Source organism: Lolium rigidum, chromosome 7 (assembly GCF_022539505.1).
Source record: "Lolium rigidum isolate FL_2022 chromosome 7, APGP_CSIRO_Lrig_0.1, whole genome shotgun sequence".
Lineage (NCBI taxonomy): Eukaryota > Viridiplantae > Streptophyta > Magnoliopsida > Poales > Poaceae > Lolium > Lolium rigidum.
Genome location: NC_061514.1, coordinates 337,041,289 through 337,059,413, shown reverse-complemented (window position 1 = coordinate 337,059,413; position 18,125 = coordinate 337,041,289). Strand labels below are relative to the sequence as shown.

General features: G+C 46.7%; 2 protein-coding genes across 3 annotated transcripts; both read right to left on the bottom strand.

Annotated features, from left to right (window-relative positions):
* Positions 1–6,015: 6,015 nt before the first annotated feature.
* On the bottom strand, positions 6,016–8,243 carry LOC124675099. Of its 2 annotated transcripts, none has more exons than XM_047211168.1 (3): positions 8,163–8,243; positions 6,730–7,782; positions 6,016–6,604 (listed from the first exon to the last, which is right to left on the bottom strand). In XM_047211168.1, exons 1-3 carry the CDS (start codon positions 8,196–8,198, stop codon positions 6,227–6,229), a joined length of 1,467 nt encoding a protein of 488 aa, XP_047067124.1. In that variant the 5' UTR covers positions 8,199–8,243; the 3' UTR covers positions 6,016–6,226. The 2 variants fall into 2 exon arrangements, with proteins under 2 accessions (XP_047067124.1, XP_047067125.1); XM_047211169.1 differs by having other exon boundaries at positions 8,004–8,237.
* A 1,084-nt stretch (positions 8,244–9,327) lies between these two features.
* Positions 9,328–10,827, bottom strand: LOC124679233 (uncharacterized GPI-anchored protein At3g06035-like). Its single transcript, XM_047215030.1, has 2 exons — positions 10,645–10,827; positions 9,328–9,842 (listed from the first exon to the last, which is right to left on the bottom strand). The coding sequence occupies exons 1-2, from the start codon at positions 10,715–10,717 to the stop codon at positions 9,331–9,333; spliced, it is 585 nt and encodes a 194-aa protein (XP_047070986.1). The 5' UTR covers positions 10,718–10,827; the 3' UTR covers positions 9,328–9,330.
* Positions 10,828–18,125: the final 7,298 nt, after the last annotated feature.

The window sequence follows — 18,125 nt, the reverse complement described above, 5'->3', positions numbered from 1 at the left end:
AACGTAGGTGGTTGTCGGGAGGAAGTGGTTGACCGGGGAGGAAGAAGATGATGGTGGAGGAGGAAGAGGGTGGGTGATCGGGAGGGAGAAGAAGAAGACCAGACCCTCACCGGAGACGAAGACGACGCGGCTAGCCGCAACGTCGCTGGCAAAGGTGAGGGAGCAAACTTACGGTTTAGGGTGCGGTGCGGATGGGGTGCAGGGAGCTCACCAGCAACAAGATCTTAAGGTTGGGGTGCGGGTGGTTCGTCGGCGCCGGAGACAGGAGGATGGGGAGGTTAGAAGGAGGCCGAAGGCGGCGGTGGACAGCGGTTGAGGAAGGCGGGGCAGCGAGGCACCGCGGGTGGCGTCGGGAGGTGGACTGGCCGACGATGGAGGGGGAATTAAGGAGTTGGACGGGATGTTCATAGGAAGAAGAAGAGGGAGGGAGGAAGATGACCACCACGTGATGTTCTTGGGCCTGGCCCGTGATGCTCTCTCTGCGAGCGTCAACGGGTTTGATGAAGCGTGAAGTGTGAAATAGGACCACCCCCAAAAAAGTAAAATTGTGAATCTTCCCTAATGTTTTCTCAGCTCCCGCGTCCCCCACCCCCACCCCACACGCACACACACAAAAACTCATACCATCGTGTTTTTTTTTTAAATTCCACCCATTTATTCATATTCCTCAAAGTCAGTACATAAATTCTACAAGAAAATTAAAATTATAAATAGGTCTTCCGACCACCAAGCAATAACTATAAGCACTTGAACGAGCCGAAGGTGTGACCCTCCCTCATTGGAGCTGTACAAAGCTTATAGAGCTTGTTTTAGTAGATAGATGTAAAATCATGTGCTAAGGTCCTAAGGACTAGCGCGGGAGAGCAGCAACCATCGGCAATGAAGAGATCCGTAGATGGGAAGGAGCAACGACCAAAACCAGTGAGATCCTCCGGAGATAACTCTCCACGTTCCCTCTGGCAATGCTAAACGGAGGTAACTCTCCACGTTCCCTCTGGCAATGCTAAACGCATCACTGGGATAGCCAAAGGGTGATGCTGATAATCCTTCGGAGGATCGAACCCCCCAGCCTCCGACTCGAGCGTGCGACACGTGTCCTTTCCCCTGTCCTTTTTTCTCTCTAAAAATATCCCCCGAAAAGGCAACGAAAATCCTCCCGCACATGGTGCTGCCGCACAGCCACTCTTCCCCCCACCCCCGTGCTGGCGTCGCTACTCCCATGACCCACGGTCGCCGCCGGAGAACACTGTCGTGGGCGTCGCCGGAGAACCCGTCGAGGGCTTCGCCGGAGAACCCGTCGAGGGCTTCGCTGGAGAACCCCGTCGAGGTGGTTGCCAATGCAACATCCTCTCCCCGCGCCGTCATACTCTCCATGCCACGCCGGCGTCGCTCTTTCATCGTCGGAGAACCCTGACGCGACGTCGCCGGTGCAGCAACATCGCCGTCCACCATTGCAGCAACGTTGCTTACGTAGCAGCACCGCACACCTCCAGTAGCTGCGCAACCGCCTGTTTGCAGCATCCCGGCGGCAGCGCCACCGACAATGGAAGCATCTTGGGCCGCCCGTGGGAGCACCACCGACGGACGATGGGAGCATCACCGGCCGCCCATGGGAGCAGCACCGGCCGTTGGTGGGAGCATCTCCGCCAGTCCGTGGGAGCAGCGCCCGCCACCCGTGGGAGCACAACTGACGGATGATGGGAGCACCGTCGGCCGCCCATGGGAGCATCTCCGCCAGCCCTAGGGAGCATCTCTGCCGGCCCTAGGGAGCACTGACGGCCGCCCATGGGAGCATCTCCGCCAGCCCTAGGGAGCATCGACGGGCGCCCATGGGAGCATCTCCGCCGGCCCTAGGGAGCACCGCCGGCCGCCCATGGGAGCATCTCCGCCGGCCCTAGGGAGCATCGTCGGCCGCCACGTGGGAGCAGATCCGGCCGCCTGTGGGAGCGTCGATGGCGAAGCGTGGTAGCAGGCCCGGCCGCCATGGGAGCAGCGTCGTCCAATCATGGGAGTTGCGGCGTTGCGCCTCCCACAACTTGAGCACCGCAGCCAGCGCCACTTGCAGAATCCGGCGGCCCGTGGCAAATCTGCAGGCCTGCACGCTCCCCAACCTAATGGGGTTCGCCCAACTCTTGATGGGTCTCGCCGGAGAGAGAGCAGAGAGAGAGAGGAGAGGGATTTGTGAGAAAGGGATGGTGAGGTGGAGTCTGGAGACGACGAGCGGTGGGGAGAAGATGAGAAACGACGGGAATAGGATAAGGCAACGTGTGGGCAGCGAGAGGGGAAACGTGTTTTGTCGTTGGATTTTCCACAGCAAAAAGTGTGACGTGGCTCCATGTGGTCCATCCATAAAAACGAATCTGACGATGCGCGATCCGGAGGCACAGCGCGACGGAGCCTCCGTAGGAAAGGGAGCCTTTTCCATAGCCAAACGTGCGACGATGACATCGGTAGTCGATGGTCCTTTTTGTAGCTGGTTGAATCGATCTGGCTATGTCTCGCGCTTCATCGGTAGCGTCCCGCTTTGTTCGATCTAAGGGTTGTTGTTACTTTTGTTAGATACTTTTTTTCCTCTTACCTTTGTTGCCATAACTCATCCTGAGACTGGTACACCTTCACTAGCAGTAGGCGACGTTTTCATATCCGTCTTAGGGCATCTCCAGCGGCGCGACGCAAACGAACGCTGAGCAATCGTTTTCGTCCGTCGTGACCGGAAATGCGTCTGGGGTCTGTTCCAGCGGGGCGACGCAAAGTGACCGGGCCGTCCGCGGAGACGCAAACCTGGCCCAAATATGCGCCTCGAATGCGTCTCCGCGGACGTCCGGAAACGTCCGCTCGTGTCTGGCGGACGTTTGCCGGCCCGCCCTGGCGGCGACCTCGCGTCGATGCGTCTTCTCAAACGCGCCGGCGACCGCAAAGCTGCGTCGCTTCGGCACTCTACGCCACGTTAATGGCGACGATGCCTCGACCGCCGAGCGGCCGCCCACCTCCGCCAACCGGGTTAATGGCGACGCCACGCGTCCCGCGGCCACCGCATGCCGCCGGCCTATATAAAGGGGGCGCGCGTTCTTCTTCCTCATCCAGACCTCCAAAGAAACCCTAGCCGCCACAAAGCTCGAGCGTAGCGCCGCCTAGGTGTTCCCGCGACGCGCCCAAGCCCGCGAGGAAGTCCATGGCCGGTCCCGGTGGCCGGCGAGGCGGTCGAGGCCGCGGCCCTAGGCGCCCCGTGGCCGGGCGAGGGCCGCCGTGGTGGAGCAGCTACGGCCCCACGCTCGCCGTCGCCTGCGTCCTCCTCGTCCTCGCGGGAGGAGCGCCGCCGAGTTCCTCCTCCGCATCGACGACGACTCACTCGCCATCAAGCGGCTACCGGACAAGTTCGCCAAGTTCGTCGACGGCGTCGAGCCGGCGCACTTGCAGCTACGGGAGGCCGACCGCAACCTCGCCGCTGGACCGTGGAGGTCCTGTTCGACGGGCAGGGCAAGATGTACCTGCACATGGGGTGAGACAAGTTCGCCCGTGACCCCGCGCTCGAGCCCGGCTGCCAGCTCACCTTCCTCTACGAGAGGGACGGCGAGATGATCGTCAAGGTGTTCGACGACACAGCCTGCCGCAGGCACTACCACACCGACGACTCCGGCTCCGACACCGATAGTTAGAACGTCAAGTGTTCTTTCTTTGCGGCGAATCGGCTACGGGCCGGACGAAGCCGGTAGTCGAAGTTTCGTCCGTTCGCCTCATCGGTAGAACCAACAAGGGCACCATCTCCTCCCGCTGGATTTTCCAGTTTGGGTGATTGGGTGCCCTTGAATGTTCTTTCTTGGCAGCGAACATACGGAAATCAACACAACTGCCTTCTATTTTTAAATTTTTTATATTTGTGTCGACCATGGTTCAAATTATGTGTTAGTTGTGTAAACCATGTTCCTAACTATGTGTTAGTTTGTCTAAAATCATGTTTCAAAATGTAATGTAATATTTTGAAACTATGTTTAATTGAGAAAAGGGGAAAAAAGAAAAGAAAAAATGCGTCGTCCCGCTGGAGCAGACCCAGACGCAAACGGACGCACGGACAAAAACGGTCATTTTAACGTCCGCAGCGCGACGCAAACGGACGCTCGCGGATATTAAAATGCGTCACGCCGCTGGAGATGCCCTTAGCACATATGGATGCTTTTTATTGTTTCCGTTGTTTTATATAATGGAAATTGATCCCACTTATCTGAGGGGCGCCTCAAAGAAAAAGACGCACCACCTGGATAGGGAGTCGCCACTGCCACATATTTCTAAGTAGCACACAAACCCTAAACATACTAAGAAAAAACATCAAAAAGTGCAGCCTCACGTCGACAAAGACCGATCCACTCGTGACTCCATAGCTCTAAGTCCACAAGAGGAGAGACAAATCGGTGGTGAGGCTGAGGGGAGGCAGGAAAGCCCTAGTGCAAAACCATCGTGTTTGTTACATCGTCGCTGCTCATTGCAAGTTGTGAGTTTCCTCAAAACAAAACAAAAATTGCAAGTTTGCGAGTGGTAACCACTAAGTTGAACACCCGTAGTCGCGTGTGACATAACACCACACTATCGACCAGTAGCATCATGCTATTAGACATGTAATATGATACATATACGACATGGAGTAGTACTCCAATCTTATGCGTACAAGCCACGCAAAAGGAAGAACCCTTGTACACCCTCTCTAATTTAAAAATGGGAGAGATTTAGATTACTCTTAAACTCATCTAGCTTCCTAGTACATAAAGTTTTGGTGAAACCATCAGTAGAGCGTCTGTCGTCGAGATCACCTGGCCAGTCTGCATCTGAATAGGCACTAAGAATGTAGGTGACTTCTGAAAAGTAAGATCCTACGTGTTTTTGGTTGTACCTGCTGGCCCAACCTTCACCCCTACAACAAACACAAGTTATCTTTCAAGTTATCTTTCCATTCCAACCGTTGTGTTTTCTTGGTTATAGTCCTCGTTATAAAGGAGTCAAATGCTTAGATGTGTCCATTGGTCATGTCTATGTTTCTTGTGATGTTGTGTTTGATGAGAATGTGTTTCCTTTCGCTTTTCTTCATCACAATGCTGGATCAGTCCGTCGGCCACTGTATCAAGTGGGCTATATGAGACCCAAAACATCTTGTGCATTCCATCCATAATCCGAATCAGGTACCCGCTGACAAAAACTACGATCTGAATCAAAAAAAAAAAATCTACCAGCGGCATCACATTTCTCTGCTCAGACTGAATGTAGCCTTCTTAGCGTTGAGGATCCTGATCGTGGACTGCACTGGGTGTTGTGGTTTCTCCGGCAAAGAATTCTGAATCATATCTCAAATTCTCGACCCATATCATCGTGTTGGTTTGATCATTGCTGCTAATTGGAAGTTGTTAGTGGAAACCACTGGGCTAGACTGATGAATAAAGTGATAGCAGTAGCACCATGCAAGAGGAGTGGGGCTTCTTCCAGGTTGTGCGCCGATCAATCACTGAAACCACTTCATTCATCATGTGAATTTTGTGAAGGCAGTTGTTGCACAGGGCGATTCCTGATGCAGCTGCCCTGCTCCTGAATATGCTTGGCAGGACTCTATACCAATCATATGAATGAGTGTCCAAGCAACGATTTGCCAGCTCAAACTGTGGTTCCAAGCTGATTTACTTATGAATAATCAAATGCAAGCTGACTTTCACGTCAAATGTTCAGATAAAGGTGCTTTAAAGCGTGACCATTATTTTAATACACTGGCAATTAAAATGTGGTCCTTTGACACTATAAAAAAGGTATCAGCATAGTAAGAAAGGGAGACATCGCCAAGCTTTTTTTCCAAATGTCAAGTAAAGCACAATTTTAATCCCAGACCTCGTGGCAAATACTGGTGTCTTGTCAATGAGACCAAGTTGAATTCAAATCTAGACGACACAAAAAAGACTGGGAGTAGCATAGGTACCCTTACATAGGATCAACATTCTTTCCAGGGTACACAACATAGGTAACACAGACGGCAAATGATGGTTACTATCAAACCATAGAACGTCTATTAAACCGACAGTACAATAAGCGCATCACAACAGAAACCCTACAGTGAGAAAGGAGAACACATGGCACATTTAGTACTAGCATGACTACTTGCAAAGATTATATGCGCAGAGGAAGAGACCCCATATGTAAGTTCCTCACTTCCGGCAAACTGCACTCCCTTCAAGAATACACGGCACATTTAACATTAACTACTTGCAAAGATTATACGCGCAGAGGAACATACACCATCTCTAAATTGTTTCACTGTTGCTTCTTGCTCCTCTTGGTCCCTTGGAAAGAAGCCTCCTCTCAGAGGGCACGGAGTGGCCATTGCCTCACAGCGCCTGCATGGCTTTTCATTTTCTTTGAGAAGAAGCGCCTTCAAGTTTGGAGCTCGCTTCATTACCGCTCTTATAAATAAAATTTGTTGCCCCAGGGGTCTAAAGCCAACGAATAGGATCTCTTTCAGTTTCCAAGTATTTGAGCTCGTGGACCCAGTAATGCTCCATGAAGGTTTTGTTCTCTGATCTGCATAAGCTGTCTCTGTTCTTAACTGTCTGTCCTCTCGGCATTGATCCCATATCTGTATCAAGCATGAATCAGCATATTGTTATATTGCAGGTGAAGAGGACTATGGCCACACATACTTATTTGTTGTGAGAGACTGTTCTAAATTCCACATATATATAAATGAGTGACCAAAAGTACCTGAACAAGAAATATTTCAACAGATGGAGCAGCTTCAAGGAGATTTATTGTCCATAACAAGTCAAAATCAACAGAGATGCCACAAATACCCAGCTCTCTTAGATTGCTGAATGCAGGGCAGAGTTGCTTTCCTTCAGGTTGTATCCAAAGCTCTCCTCCTTCGAAGTCCAGAGTTAGAGTATGTATATTTGTGGTACCATGTAGAACCGCACTTAGACGAAACTCTTGATTATCAAGGGTTCCACTACGGATAAGGGCCAATTCGTTGAGAGATGGGACAAACCCAAAGCGCAACGGGGCCTCAAAATAAAGCCAATTGTCCAAATGTAGCTGCCACAGTTTTGGTAGGCAGACCACCTCAACTCTCTCCAAGCAGGTTATCGCGATTTCAAGGACTGCGAGTTTGGAATCTGGTGCATTTATTTGCCATATTGAACAGTCCCCAACATCACAGTGGAATAGCATCAGCTTCTTAAGTTCCTTGCAGGAGTCAAACAGGACATGGTGTATATCCTGCTCAGTGAAACGCACATTATGCAGAAGAAGGCTTACGAGGCAACTATGCACACAGGGATAGGTGGTAAAAAAATCAATCACATCCCGGGCTTGCTGTACCATATCCTCGTGTCGGCAGTGTACAGGCACCTCCTTCTCATGGACAATTCTAAGCTCTAGTTGTTTTAACACCCCGCTGTCAATCGCCTCGCGGACCAGCAGGCCAATCTCACGTGAGTAGTTCCTGCCCCCAAAGAGCTGAAGCAGCAGGTTTGTGATGCTGGTGGATTTCCTGGTGGGATCAGCCAAGAAACTCCTTGTTGCTTTGGTTAGACATGCCATTCCTTGATCCATGTGATGTGCCTCAATGGGTCCTGGGCGTGGGATAGGCATAAAATCCCAGACACGAAGGTTGAGCTCAGGAAGCAACCGAGGCAAAACCCTCCACCTCTTTGACAACACACTAGTCCGTGTTGCCGTGGTTATGTCGACTCTCCCCAAGATAGACAGTATAATGTCGTCAGTGAGCGTGCTGAGCCTGTCTTCATCAGTTGATTGCTGCAAAGGGAATAAAATGAGTACGCTACAGAAAACCACATTTGTTGGGAGTTGGGACACTCCTCACAGAGAACCACAGGTATTGGGACTATGTACACTTAACCACGTTCCTGGGGATGTCTGCGCCACAAACCCTAATGTTCTTTTAATTTCATGAGTAAAGTAATGCATCAATTAATCCACTTGTGAAAACCCAAATGCTGGAACTATGCCAAACTAACCCTTTGAGACATCAAAGGAAAGTTCATAATAACTGTAGCATTCCAGACCTAAGAACAGGCTGTGAAATCCACCATTTCCTGTGAGAATTAGTACGAACCAACGAAGCCGAATCAAACTGCGACGAACACCCGACACAAGCATAAATCGAGAATAGTTACCGAAGTGCACCGCAACTCCTTGCCTAGTTGACTCATCCCAACACGGCACGCGGAGCCCTCACTCCGGCCGCTCCGCTCCCCTCGCCTCCCCGGCCGGCGTCCCCAGCACCGCCTCACGCCTCTGCCTGACGCTGCTCCCCGGTATCCCGCCTCGCTGGGAGTTGCCGGCTCCCCGCGCCTCGACGGCCGCCTTACCTGGATTTTTTAGGGATTTGGTTACTTCCCTACTGTGTTCTGTTCTCTTTGCTACTCTCTGAGTTCCTCTGTACTGCTGGGCTTTGGGCTCTTGAGGGGCCCATGCGGATCTACCACCAAAGTATGAAAAGTTGAAAACACACTATAATGGTTTTGCTAAGCTAGGGGTTATTTCCTCGGTTTTCACAATTTCGAGTGCAAATTCGACCAGTTTTACTCTCTCTCTTTTTAACCTAGAGCCATTTTAATTTCATTGGGTTATTTGTCTGAGCGTACCACTTTTAATGTGAAAATCGCTCATTTTATTTTCTATACACAACTATTACGAGCCACTGCTTCCTTCTGCAAATTTCACCGATAACGTCTGACTTGAGAATAGTTTATGCTCCCCGGGTGTAATTTTGGATTATGTTCACGTAAATAATAATTATACAGGCCATCCGTCAATCAAAAAGGTAGAAATCACCCAAAATCATTTTATGCAGTATACTCCAGTAAATAACAAACAAGCCATCTCCTCTAAAAGGTGAAAAAATTCATAGCAAACTGGCAGTAATAACAAATAATCATACTGGCAGAAATAACAAACAAGGCAACTCTTCTCAAATATGAAACAAGCCATCTCAGCTGCACAGTCTAGTATATTTCCGGTGATAGCAAACTGAATGCAGAGTACAGATGTATGAAAAAGATGAATGCACAGTACCGGCAGAACTGAATTTCTAACTTCAGTCTGCAAGTTTGAAGATGTAGTCCTCTAGTGAAATCATCTGAGCCCAATATGCATAAAAGCTCTGATAATTGTGGGCTAAGGCAGCACAGAGTAAAAAAACGTGTCATCCAAAACCTCGTTGCAGAAACTATTTCATATCTGGAAGTGGAATTCAAATCTGGAAGATACAAAAATGAATGACACAAGCATAAGATACACTATTTTCGTGGTGTCGTGGTATGACTTATGAGCAACATCTTCTCACTTCATCAGCAAAATTACAAATCCTACAAGCAAAACAATCAGCTGGCTGAAGGGCTGGACCGATGGAGCCCAGTTGGAACCTGGGGGAGCAGGTGAGAAGTCACCGGGTCCCGTGCTGGTGCTGAGGACGACAACCACCCAATCTCCTTCGTTGGCGATCCCGACGCCAGAGTACTTGGTGTCGTTCAGGTACTGGTTGTACTGGGACTTGGTGTAGTTGGTGAGCACCACGTCGGCTACGAGGCCGGGCACGCAGGCTGGCATCACCTGTCCGTCTTGGATCACCGACGCGTTGAGATGGCAATGTTCAAGGTACTTGGGGTAGTCCGGGAACTCTGGCTCTGTGCCAGGGACGGTGTTGGCTCCGGTCGTGTTGGTGCACTCGTGGCTCTTGAACTGCTTGGCTAGCTGCTCAGCCAGACAGTCGGCATTGTTGTTCTCGGTGAGCGCTGGGACCTTGAGAGTACTTCTGTAGCTGTTGATGCCCTTGAGAAGCTTGTCGTCGCTTCCTGCAAACGGGATCCAGTATGAAGCAAACAATTCGAAATATGATGGCTGCAACATCAAAATAATTGGCTCATAATACTCTGAATTTCCTGCCTAAACAAGCAATGAATATTTTCCAAGTGCCGGATCTTCACCAGGCAAGAGCAAGTTTTTTTGATCAATAAATCTTGCGGTATAAGTTGATCATACTACTTAAACGGGCATTCATTGTGCCTACTAACACAAACTCAGTTAGAGACAGTGTGTGGTCAGCAGTGCAAATTGCAACAAAATATGGGCATCATTTGGAGGGAAAAAATACTGCAATTAATTGAGAATCTGCACACTCAACTTTATCAAAATTTGCATGAATCTGCACACTAAAACACGTATAGATACATATATATTTTGATAAAGTTGAGACATCTTTTTGTGGACGGAGGGAGTGCATAGAATGTTTTTACCGGAATTAGATCTCAAATGCAGGATCTCATTGACCTCGAAATGATCCGCATGCTAGTCACTACCATGTGATCCGTCACTTGAAGAAAGAGAAAAGGACCCTGGATGACCAGGCCTCTCTCCAGTGCATATGTGCATTACATTCAGTTTAGTGACATCCAAGGACAAGAACATGGCACTACACCATGCTCATCCAGCCATCCGAGAATAATCACAAGAATCGACAAAATTTACACCGCGCGCAGCAGATCCGGGTGATCACAAGAAGAACTACTGAAGCGGTTCGATGAATCGCAATCAAGCAGAAAGCTTGACTTGCTACTGAAGCGAACCAAACTGCAAAAGAAAAGAGAGCGTTCTTACCGTCAGATCTGGCGCAATGCAGGAGGGAGGAAGCGATGGCGAGGAAGCAGAAGAGGGAGACCCTGGGATCCATTTTGCCCCACCAAATCCTTCGCTGCGGCCCTGTCTGTCGCCCCCTCCGACGGGACGGTAGGTATGTATAGGGGGAGTGAGGAGGAAGGAGGCGGCGAGTCGCTGTCCTGTAGCCAACCACCTGCTGCTTCTTTTTTGCCCTTTACTCTTCCTCCTCCGACCTCCCTTCCTGTCCTAGAAAGCGTCAGTGAAACTTTTCTCCATGTTTTTTCATCATTTTCTCCAGGATCGGAGATTAAATTGACGGACAAGAGAAATGTCAGGAGGTTAAGGTTGTATCGGAGTAGACGAGTATTATTCAGACTCGATAAATGGTTTGCAGAAAACTGTCATTTTCCGATCACGAAAGCTGCCTCGCTTGATCCCTAACTAACACTGTCGGTGTCGGTGCGTTCCCAGTGCTCAGTGTGAATAGTAGTACAATTAAGATGTGGGCAACGTGCAGCAGCGTTAATTAATTACGTGAAGCAAACAATATATAGATTGCGTTCTTCGCTTAGACTGCTCAGAGCAATTCCAATAGTATAACCAACTGTTGGCTATAACAAGATGTCATATCATTTGTAGTCATCATATAGCTAACATGTACAATAGGTTGGCTATAAGAATGTAGTACTTTACTAATATATGGCCCACCTTTCACTCTCACAAGAGTGCTCTAGGAAGCACGTGCAAGAAGTTGCTATTATGCATAGTAGCCCACCTCCCTTCTCTCTCCTCTTCTCTCTCCTCCAACTCATCTAAAATATATTATTTAATGTCTTATAGTTAGCTGACTGGACTCTATTGTACTTGCTCTCATAGTGGGAGTAACTTAGGTAGTAACATCACATATTTCAAGGTATTTTGGTGACATGTCATAGCAATAAATGAAGAAAGAGATGGAGGTGGTAACTAGCTATGTTACCATAACATCACACACCCCAAGATAAAATGAGTCTACTAACAAATAAATGAGACTTTGCATGATACCATCTCTAAGTTACTTTCCACTATGAAGGTAGTAACATAGACTAGTAACTTATGCATGACACCACCTTATGTTACTCCCCACTATGAGCAGCCTTAGTTGGTACCGGACGGACCGACGCCGGGACAGCTCAATGTCACCACTTCGGTGTTAACACCGACCGCATTAACTTTGACCTTTTCATTTTCTCCAGAGAACAGACAAAAGCGTCTACGTACCTGATATCTGACAATTTCGGCGAATAGTTGGCCGTGCACCGTATATTTCATTCTCTCTGCTTGTTTTAGGTTATGAGTTCCAAAACAAGCATAGGACAGTTTATGCACTTCTCTCCAAAAGAAGTTTGAGACCCTATCTGCATCCAAAAGATGCATACCATATTTATTTATATTTATTCAATAAAAGACCAGCAAAAGTGAACATCAAATAATCTGAAGTCACCACACAACACATACAAACCTAGCAACAAGTGGAAATCATGTCTAGAGAGTCTTATGCCCTAAAAACAGAAACAACGCCCCACCAACTACATATCATCGAGTCATCTTCAGGGTAGAGATATGCATAGTCCTCGCCAGGCCTGCCGCCATGGCGCCAGATAGTGTCACCACCTTGCGCGCGTACATCATCACGCGTACCTCTCTGATGCCCCACTGCGCCACACCCCGAGATTTCTCGTGTTTGACGCGGAAGGAAACACGCCGCTCCACCGCATGTCCCTTTTAGTGAGCACCTACTCCAAAATGATACCCCCATGAGGGGGAATGGTGCCACATGCCACCCTAGGAGACCCAAATCAGGGGTTTTCCCGGGACAGCCCGAGCGAGAAGATGAGAGATGCAGCAACGATGCCTTCGATAAGGTAACGATGCAAAGACACCGCCATCATCCGCCATGACCGAAGTCGGCGCGGTTTTCACCAGCATCCCCACGTTGCCAAACCCGTCTCCAACTAGATCACCACCAATCGTGAGGTCAGTGTCGCCACCATTTCCGATCTACGGGCCCTAGAAGGCTACAGTTCTCCTGCATCTAGCACCGTCGATGTCGGACAAAGCTCCGCCCTCCGTGGGCCTCCTACACTGAACATGGGCTTGGAATCTTGTGATCTACCCTCCTATGGTGTCTTCACATGGAGCCGCCTCTTGGACAAACATCCCCGGCGGAGGGGATGTTGCCACCGCCGTTTCCAGACCCGATGCTCCCGACTACTTGCACCACAGATCTGTTGGTGCCTCCTTTTGAGACAACCATCCCCACGAAGCCGCCAGGGTGACAACGCACCATCGAGGGAACAGTCGTAGCATGTCGTACCGCCGCTCTAAAACGCTGCCAAGTTTTTCGCCTCCCATGCACACCACAACTGTGATGCGCTACAGGCCCACCGCCCCCTTCACTGGCGGCGCGCGGTGTAACATCACAGGTTTAGAGGCTACAAATAGATGAAACACATAAGTGTGCATTGCAATCATGCATGTAAAATCCGTAAAAATTCTGAACTTTTTTAGAGTAAACACATGTTCTTAACTCATATGCTCTAGCCATATCAATAAACAAATGTGCTGAATAATTATCTAGCACATGATCAATCAAAGAACCCCATGAATTCTATTCTTACCTTATTCTATCCCACCTAATGTCATCCTATCTTGATCATCACCTGATCTATCATCACTTGTAATTGACCCTTGTCAATAATCAAGTAAATTCAAGTCTTTGACCAAGTCTTGACTTCTGAAACCTTGACCCTCTTAGATTGTGATCCATCATATATAGTCTTTCTCTTTAAGGCTACCAATTCCAATCTTTTGAGAGAGGTTTAGTAAGTCTGTGTACCTTAAGCCCTAGGATAAGATCCCACTTAGCAGTGAGAGGAGGTGAAACCCATCCCAAGTTAACTGTAATCTTGAAGAATAAGGTTATAATAAATCCATGGGCAGGAAAGCTTATCTTCGCAAGATAAGTTGAGAGACCTAATACGTAGTTCTCTTAGTCAAATGGACATACTAAGAGAATTGAGGTACAGAAAGTTAACCATTTGTTGCATAAAGGATTTTTAATAGCCAAATGGAACCTAAGCCCAAATGATCAAAGGATTATAATGATCACTAATGAGTCACCAATGATGAACAAGTAATACAATGGTGAAATTGGTGGACAGAATTAGATCTAGCAATTACTAACCTTATAATAGTTGAGTATAAATAACTAAATAAGTGTGCATATGAAACCTTTGGAAGAGACACACAATATGGTTAAATGCCACTTAACCTTGGAGTGTAGAGTCATGATCAATATTACTAGTGATACCAAAGTGCTACACTCAGGTCTAGAATTAGTAGCCAATGTTATAAATGTTGTTAGGAATTAATTAATAGGTTAATTAAAGGGATAATCCTCCCTCTTGTAATTATCTATGACGGTTGCTTCGCCAACAGTCGCGACCCTCCTTGCACCCCCTCGAACAGACGCGACTCTTACTCGTGTCCCTTCCTAGTGTATATATACTCAGAATCATCAATGGAAAGTAATAGTTGAATTATTTATTGTCTCTCTTGTTTGTCTCTCTATTCTACTTTCAACATGTTATCAGCACGCTCAAACTACTGAGTTTGGCCAACATGAAAACGGAGAGGATCCGGAACTCATCGATACCATGGAAACTCTCTTTATCGATGATCGATAGAATGGAGACATGAACTTCTGTCGAATAAATGTCGGAAGAATCGATCTTAATTGATCAACACATCCACTGTTTGGAATAAAACCAATCAGGACATGGGAGACTTCGTTTTTCTCTTCTCATTCCTCAATCAATGATCTTAAGAATTGATTATTTTATCGGTTTTGCTATATCTCAGTCAACTGAGATTTTCTTAAGTCTAAGTCACTTAAAAAAATGTGCTTTGAGTTGCATTTTTCTGTTAAAAAAGTGCAATTGCACTTTTCTGACAGAAATGTGCAACTGAACCGAGTTGCACTTTTCTTTAAACTGTAGTTGCACTTTTCTGAGTTGACTGAGACTTACGAAAATCTCAGTCAACTGAGACATAGGCACACCCTTATTTTATTACACGGCCATGCACAGGGGGAACCAAACAGGAAGAGGATGAACTACAGAAGTCGAAATCAATATCGTTCTCGGCAAAGTACGGTGAGGTTTCGTTCTCGATTCCGCAGCGACCAGATTTAGCGTGCCCCCTACCCGGCGTGGATGCTTGTGCCCATCGGCGGCCATGTGCTGCACAGCGCTGATCGGCCCTAAGGCTGCGGCGGTTCGAGGCGACGCCTCGCGAGCCGCGACGCCGTATCTGGTGGTCATCCGTGGAACCGCCTAGCACAGCGGTGAAAGAGTACTGCTATACACACGACAAATTCCGTCCGATTTCTGTACGATCAAACTTACTCCCTCCGTTGGACATCTAGTTTCTAAACTTTGTCCACAAAAAAGTGTACTCCTATCTTCCCAATGTAATTTAATTGCTTCTTTCTCATCGCACGGAAATCAAACCCAATAATATTGAGCATATATTTTTCTTGTTTTCTACAAGCACTTAGCTCATTGGAGGTGAAAAATTAAAGAGGAGAGATGCATGTTCTTCCCAATGTACTTTTTGTTAAAGTATAGAGTGAAGAGACACAAAGGAATGAAGCAAATGATTCTCTTATTTCATTGCAATGTGGGAGACCCACTTATATACAGGCTGAAGGGGTGTGTTGGGGAGACACATCTTCCCCAACAGACACCTCCTGGGAGGCATCCCTTCCATACACAATTGATCACATATTTTATTTCCTAACACTCCCCCTTGATCAATTTGTCGTCTGTATATTGCAATCCAAAGACTCCTCCTAAAAAAAAACCTGTGGGAAAAATTGAGGAGAAATATTATAACGATATGCCACCGCAAACTCCTTTAAAACCCAGTGGGAAAAATTAAGGAGAAACCATGTGTCATACGTTCGCACTTGTATTTATATTGTCTCGTTAAAAACCTTATATGAGAAACCTTAGGGAAAACTCATAAAGGGAAAAAAGAGTACAATATTAGTGATCGGAAGATCATCAATGAGTTATAACTAGGGATTTACTCCCCCTTAACATTGCAAACCTAAAGCTTGTCTCATACCAATTCCACAAACTTAATTTTGGAATACAACTGTTGGTAGAGATACTGTGAATATCACAATATTTTGTTTGCAAATTACCCTCTTACATTTCTGTAATTTATGAGGATAAATATAACCCATAAGCAATACAAGTGACATTATCTTCGTAGATAATGATAGGTGATTCGAATGAATCTCCACATGAACTCACATGTGGCCAATCATTCACGCGAATTCATACACATCTTGTGATGCTTCATATGATTTCTGCAGAATGATTACCGGAAGGACCCATTTAGAGTCTATTCTGAAGACTTCCTTCCGGATACTCTTCCGATGAAATCCAGTCTTTGATATGGCACTGTTGGGATCAAATAATTAGCCACTATCATATATCACACATTGGTCCCATCTTGATTTTCATACTAGAATTAATCAAGAGTTTTGTGCCTTGGATATATATTAGAATAATCCATACACAAACCTTATACCTTTCGGGGGATTGCACTCTCAATAAATTGCCAACGAACTTAATGTCAGGCCTGACATATTTTGCAAGATATCTCAGTGCTTCGATGGTGGATATGGAACTTCAGTTCCATCTATCACTTCACCATCTTCCTACTTTTTGAAGGATTAGTATCCCATAATAGGTAGAATATGACCATATGTGTCTCTGATATTATATATCCGTATTGAACTTGTTCAATATTTCGGGATATATGAAGACTGATATACATTTATTCCTGGGGGAACAAGCTCAAGTTAAAAACTTAAGCATATTTGGTTTGACCCAAATCTCCGTCTTAAAATGATTGTGTGTATCTCAAATGTCTCGCATAAAGACATTGATGATAAGATCATCAACCCCACTTAGGTGACGTAAAATCCAATTACGGATTTAGCCATGAGTACAATAAACAATCATTGATATTAGAGTTATCCTTATTGCGGAAGAACTCACACAGTCGGTTGTACCACACAATTATCTCCGACTACATCAAGTCATAGAATGACTTCAGAAGTTTCACACACACATGTTGCGATTTTCCTTTGGATTCAGAATATTAAGTCCTTCAAGACTTTAACATATAAATCCAGATTGAGTGACCCGGGGGGAGTATGTAGGCACAACTACATACATCAACCACATGAATCTATACTACCAATGACATTTAGTATCGAAACATAATTCCACTCATACCAAGATGGTATGCCACATCATGACTGATGTCGGGTTTTTGCGAAAACCCTTGTGCTACAAAAGCCTCGCTTTATCACCACCTCATTCTCTCTTCCCTTATGGGAGATACTTATGAGGAGAGGGTTTTACTATCGTAAATACCTCTCTCTGATGAGCGAGCGCTATTCTTCCTCAATTGCTTCCTTTCATTTGAACCAATATAAGTGCAACAACACTCTCCATGGATTTTGGTTCAGGGCCCAAAAGGATTTTAGCAATTGCCAGGAAGATTTATATGTCGACATATGTAGACTTTCTCATATACGATTCTCATGAATCAGTATCATCAGTGGAATTTTCATTGTGCCTCTCAACTTGTTGTGACTTCCCATAACAACAGAGTCAAGGTGTTTCGATGTCCCAGCACACAAAAATGTGTGCACACTGTGCTGGGTCCTGGATGATACACATCCTACTGGTGTCATCCAACCATAGGTTGAACCACATTTGGTGATTGGGAGACCATCTCTTTTGTTCCAACAAAAACAAAGAGAACTTAGTCTCATATGATCAGAATTCTCCCCCTCTTGCTCTCATATGGGGAGACGAGTGGTTTATTAGGTACCTCCACTCAATCCGATATATGACCAAATGACACCATTGTCACTAGTAAATATATTGGCAGATTATTTGCAATAAAATGCAAATTTCTCATAACTTGAACCTCTAGTTCAGTTACTTAAGTACGTGGATCAAATGTCAACGACATTTCTTAGCCATTTCCTGGCATTCCGTGTGGTACACATCTCCCCCTAATGCCAGAAAATGTCCTTATTGCAAAAGCAATCAGCGTACAGGCCCATAACTCCCTTTTCAGGGTTAAGGTATGTGACGGATTAACAATCATACCACAGTTATTCCTCACATAGATCCCAAATATATGTGAGGGCCCATGACATACACCGGGGTGGTGATATCAGATGCAACCGATTACCGCAGATGGGAAATACTATTTCCACGTACAAACTGCAAGGGGACGCAGTATTAAACATGCGGTGTGTGATTCCGCATGTTACCGCCAACTAAATGTTGGCAAATCACAATTCTGTAACATTGGCCATGCCACTTTGACTCTCTTTCAGAAGA

Excerpts from the sequence above, each read along its gene's own strand:
- LOC124679233 (XM_047215030.1), bottom strand. The coding sequence starts at position 10,717 with ATGGATCCCAGGGTCTCCCTCTTCTGCTTCCTCGCCATCGCTTCCTCC. Across the intron at positions 9,843-10,644 it reads GCATTGCGCCAGATCTGACG|GAAGCGACGACAAGCTTCTC; the intron begins GTAAGAACGCTC and ends TCCCGTTTGCAG.
- LOC124675099 (XM_047211168.1), bottom strand. The coding sequence starts at position 8,198 with ATGAGTCAACTAGGCAAGGAGTTGCGGTGCACTTCG. Across the intron at positions 7,783-8,162 it reads AGGAGTTGCGGTGCACTTCG|CAATCAACTGATGAAGACAG; the intron begins GTAACTATTCTC and ends TTCCCTTTGCAG. Across the intron at positions 6,605-6,729 it reads TTGAAATATTTCTTGTTCAG|ATATGGGATCAATGCCGAGA; the intron begins GTACTTTTGGTC and ends TGCTTGATACAG.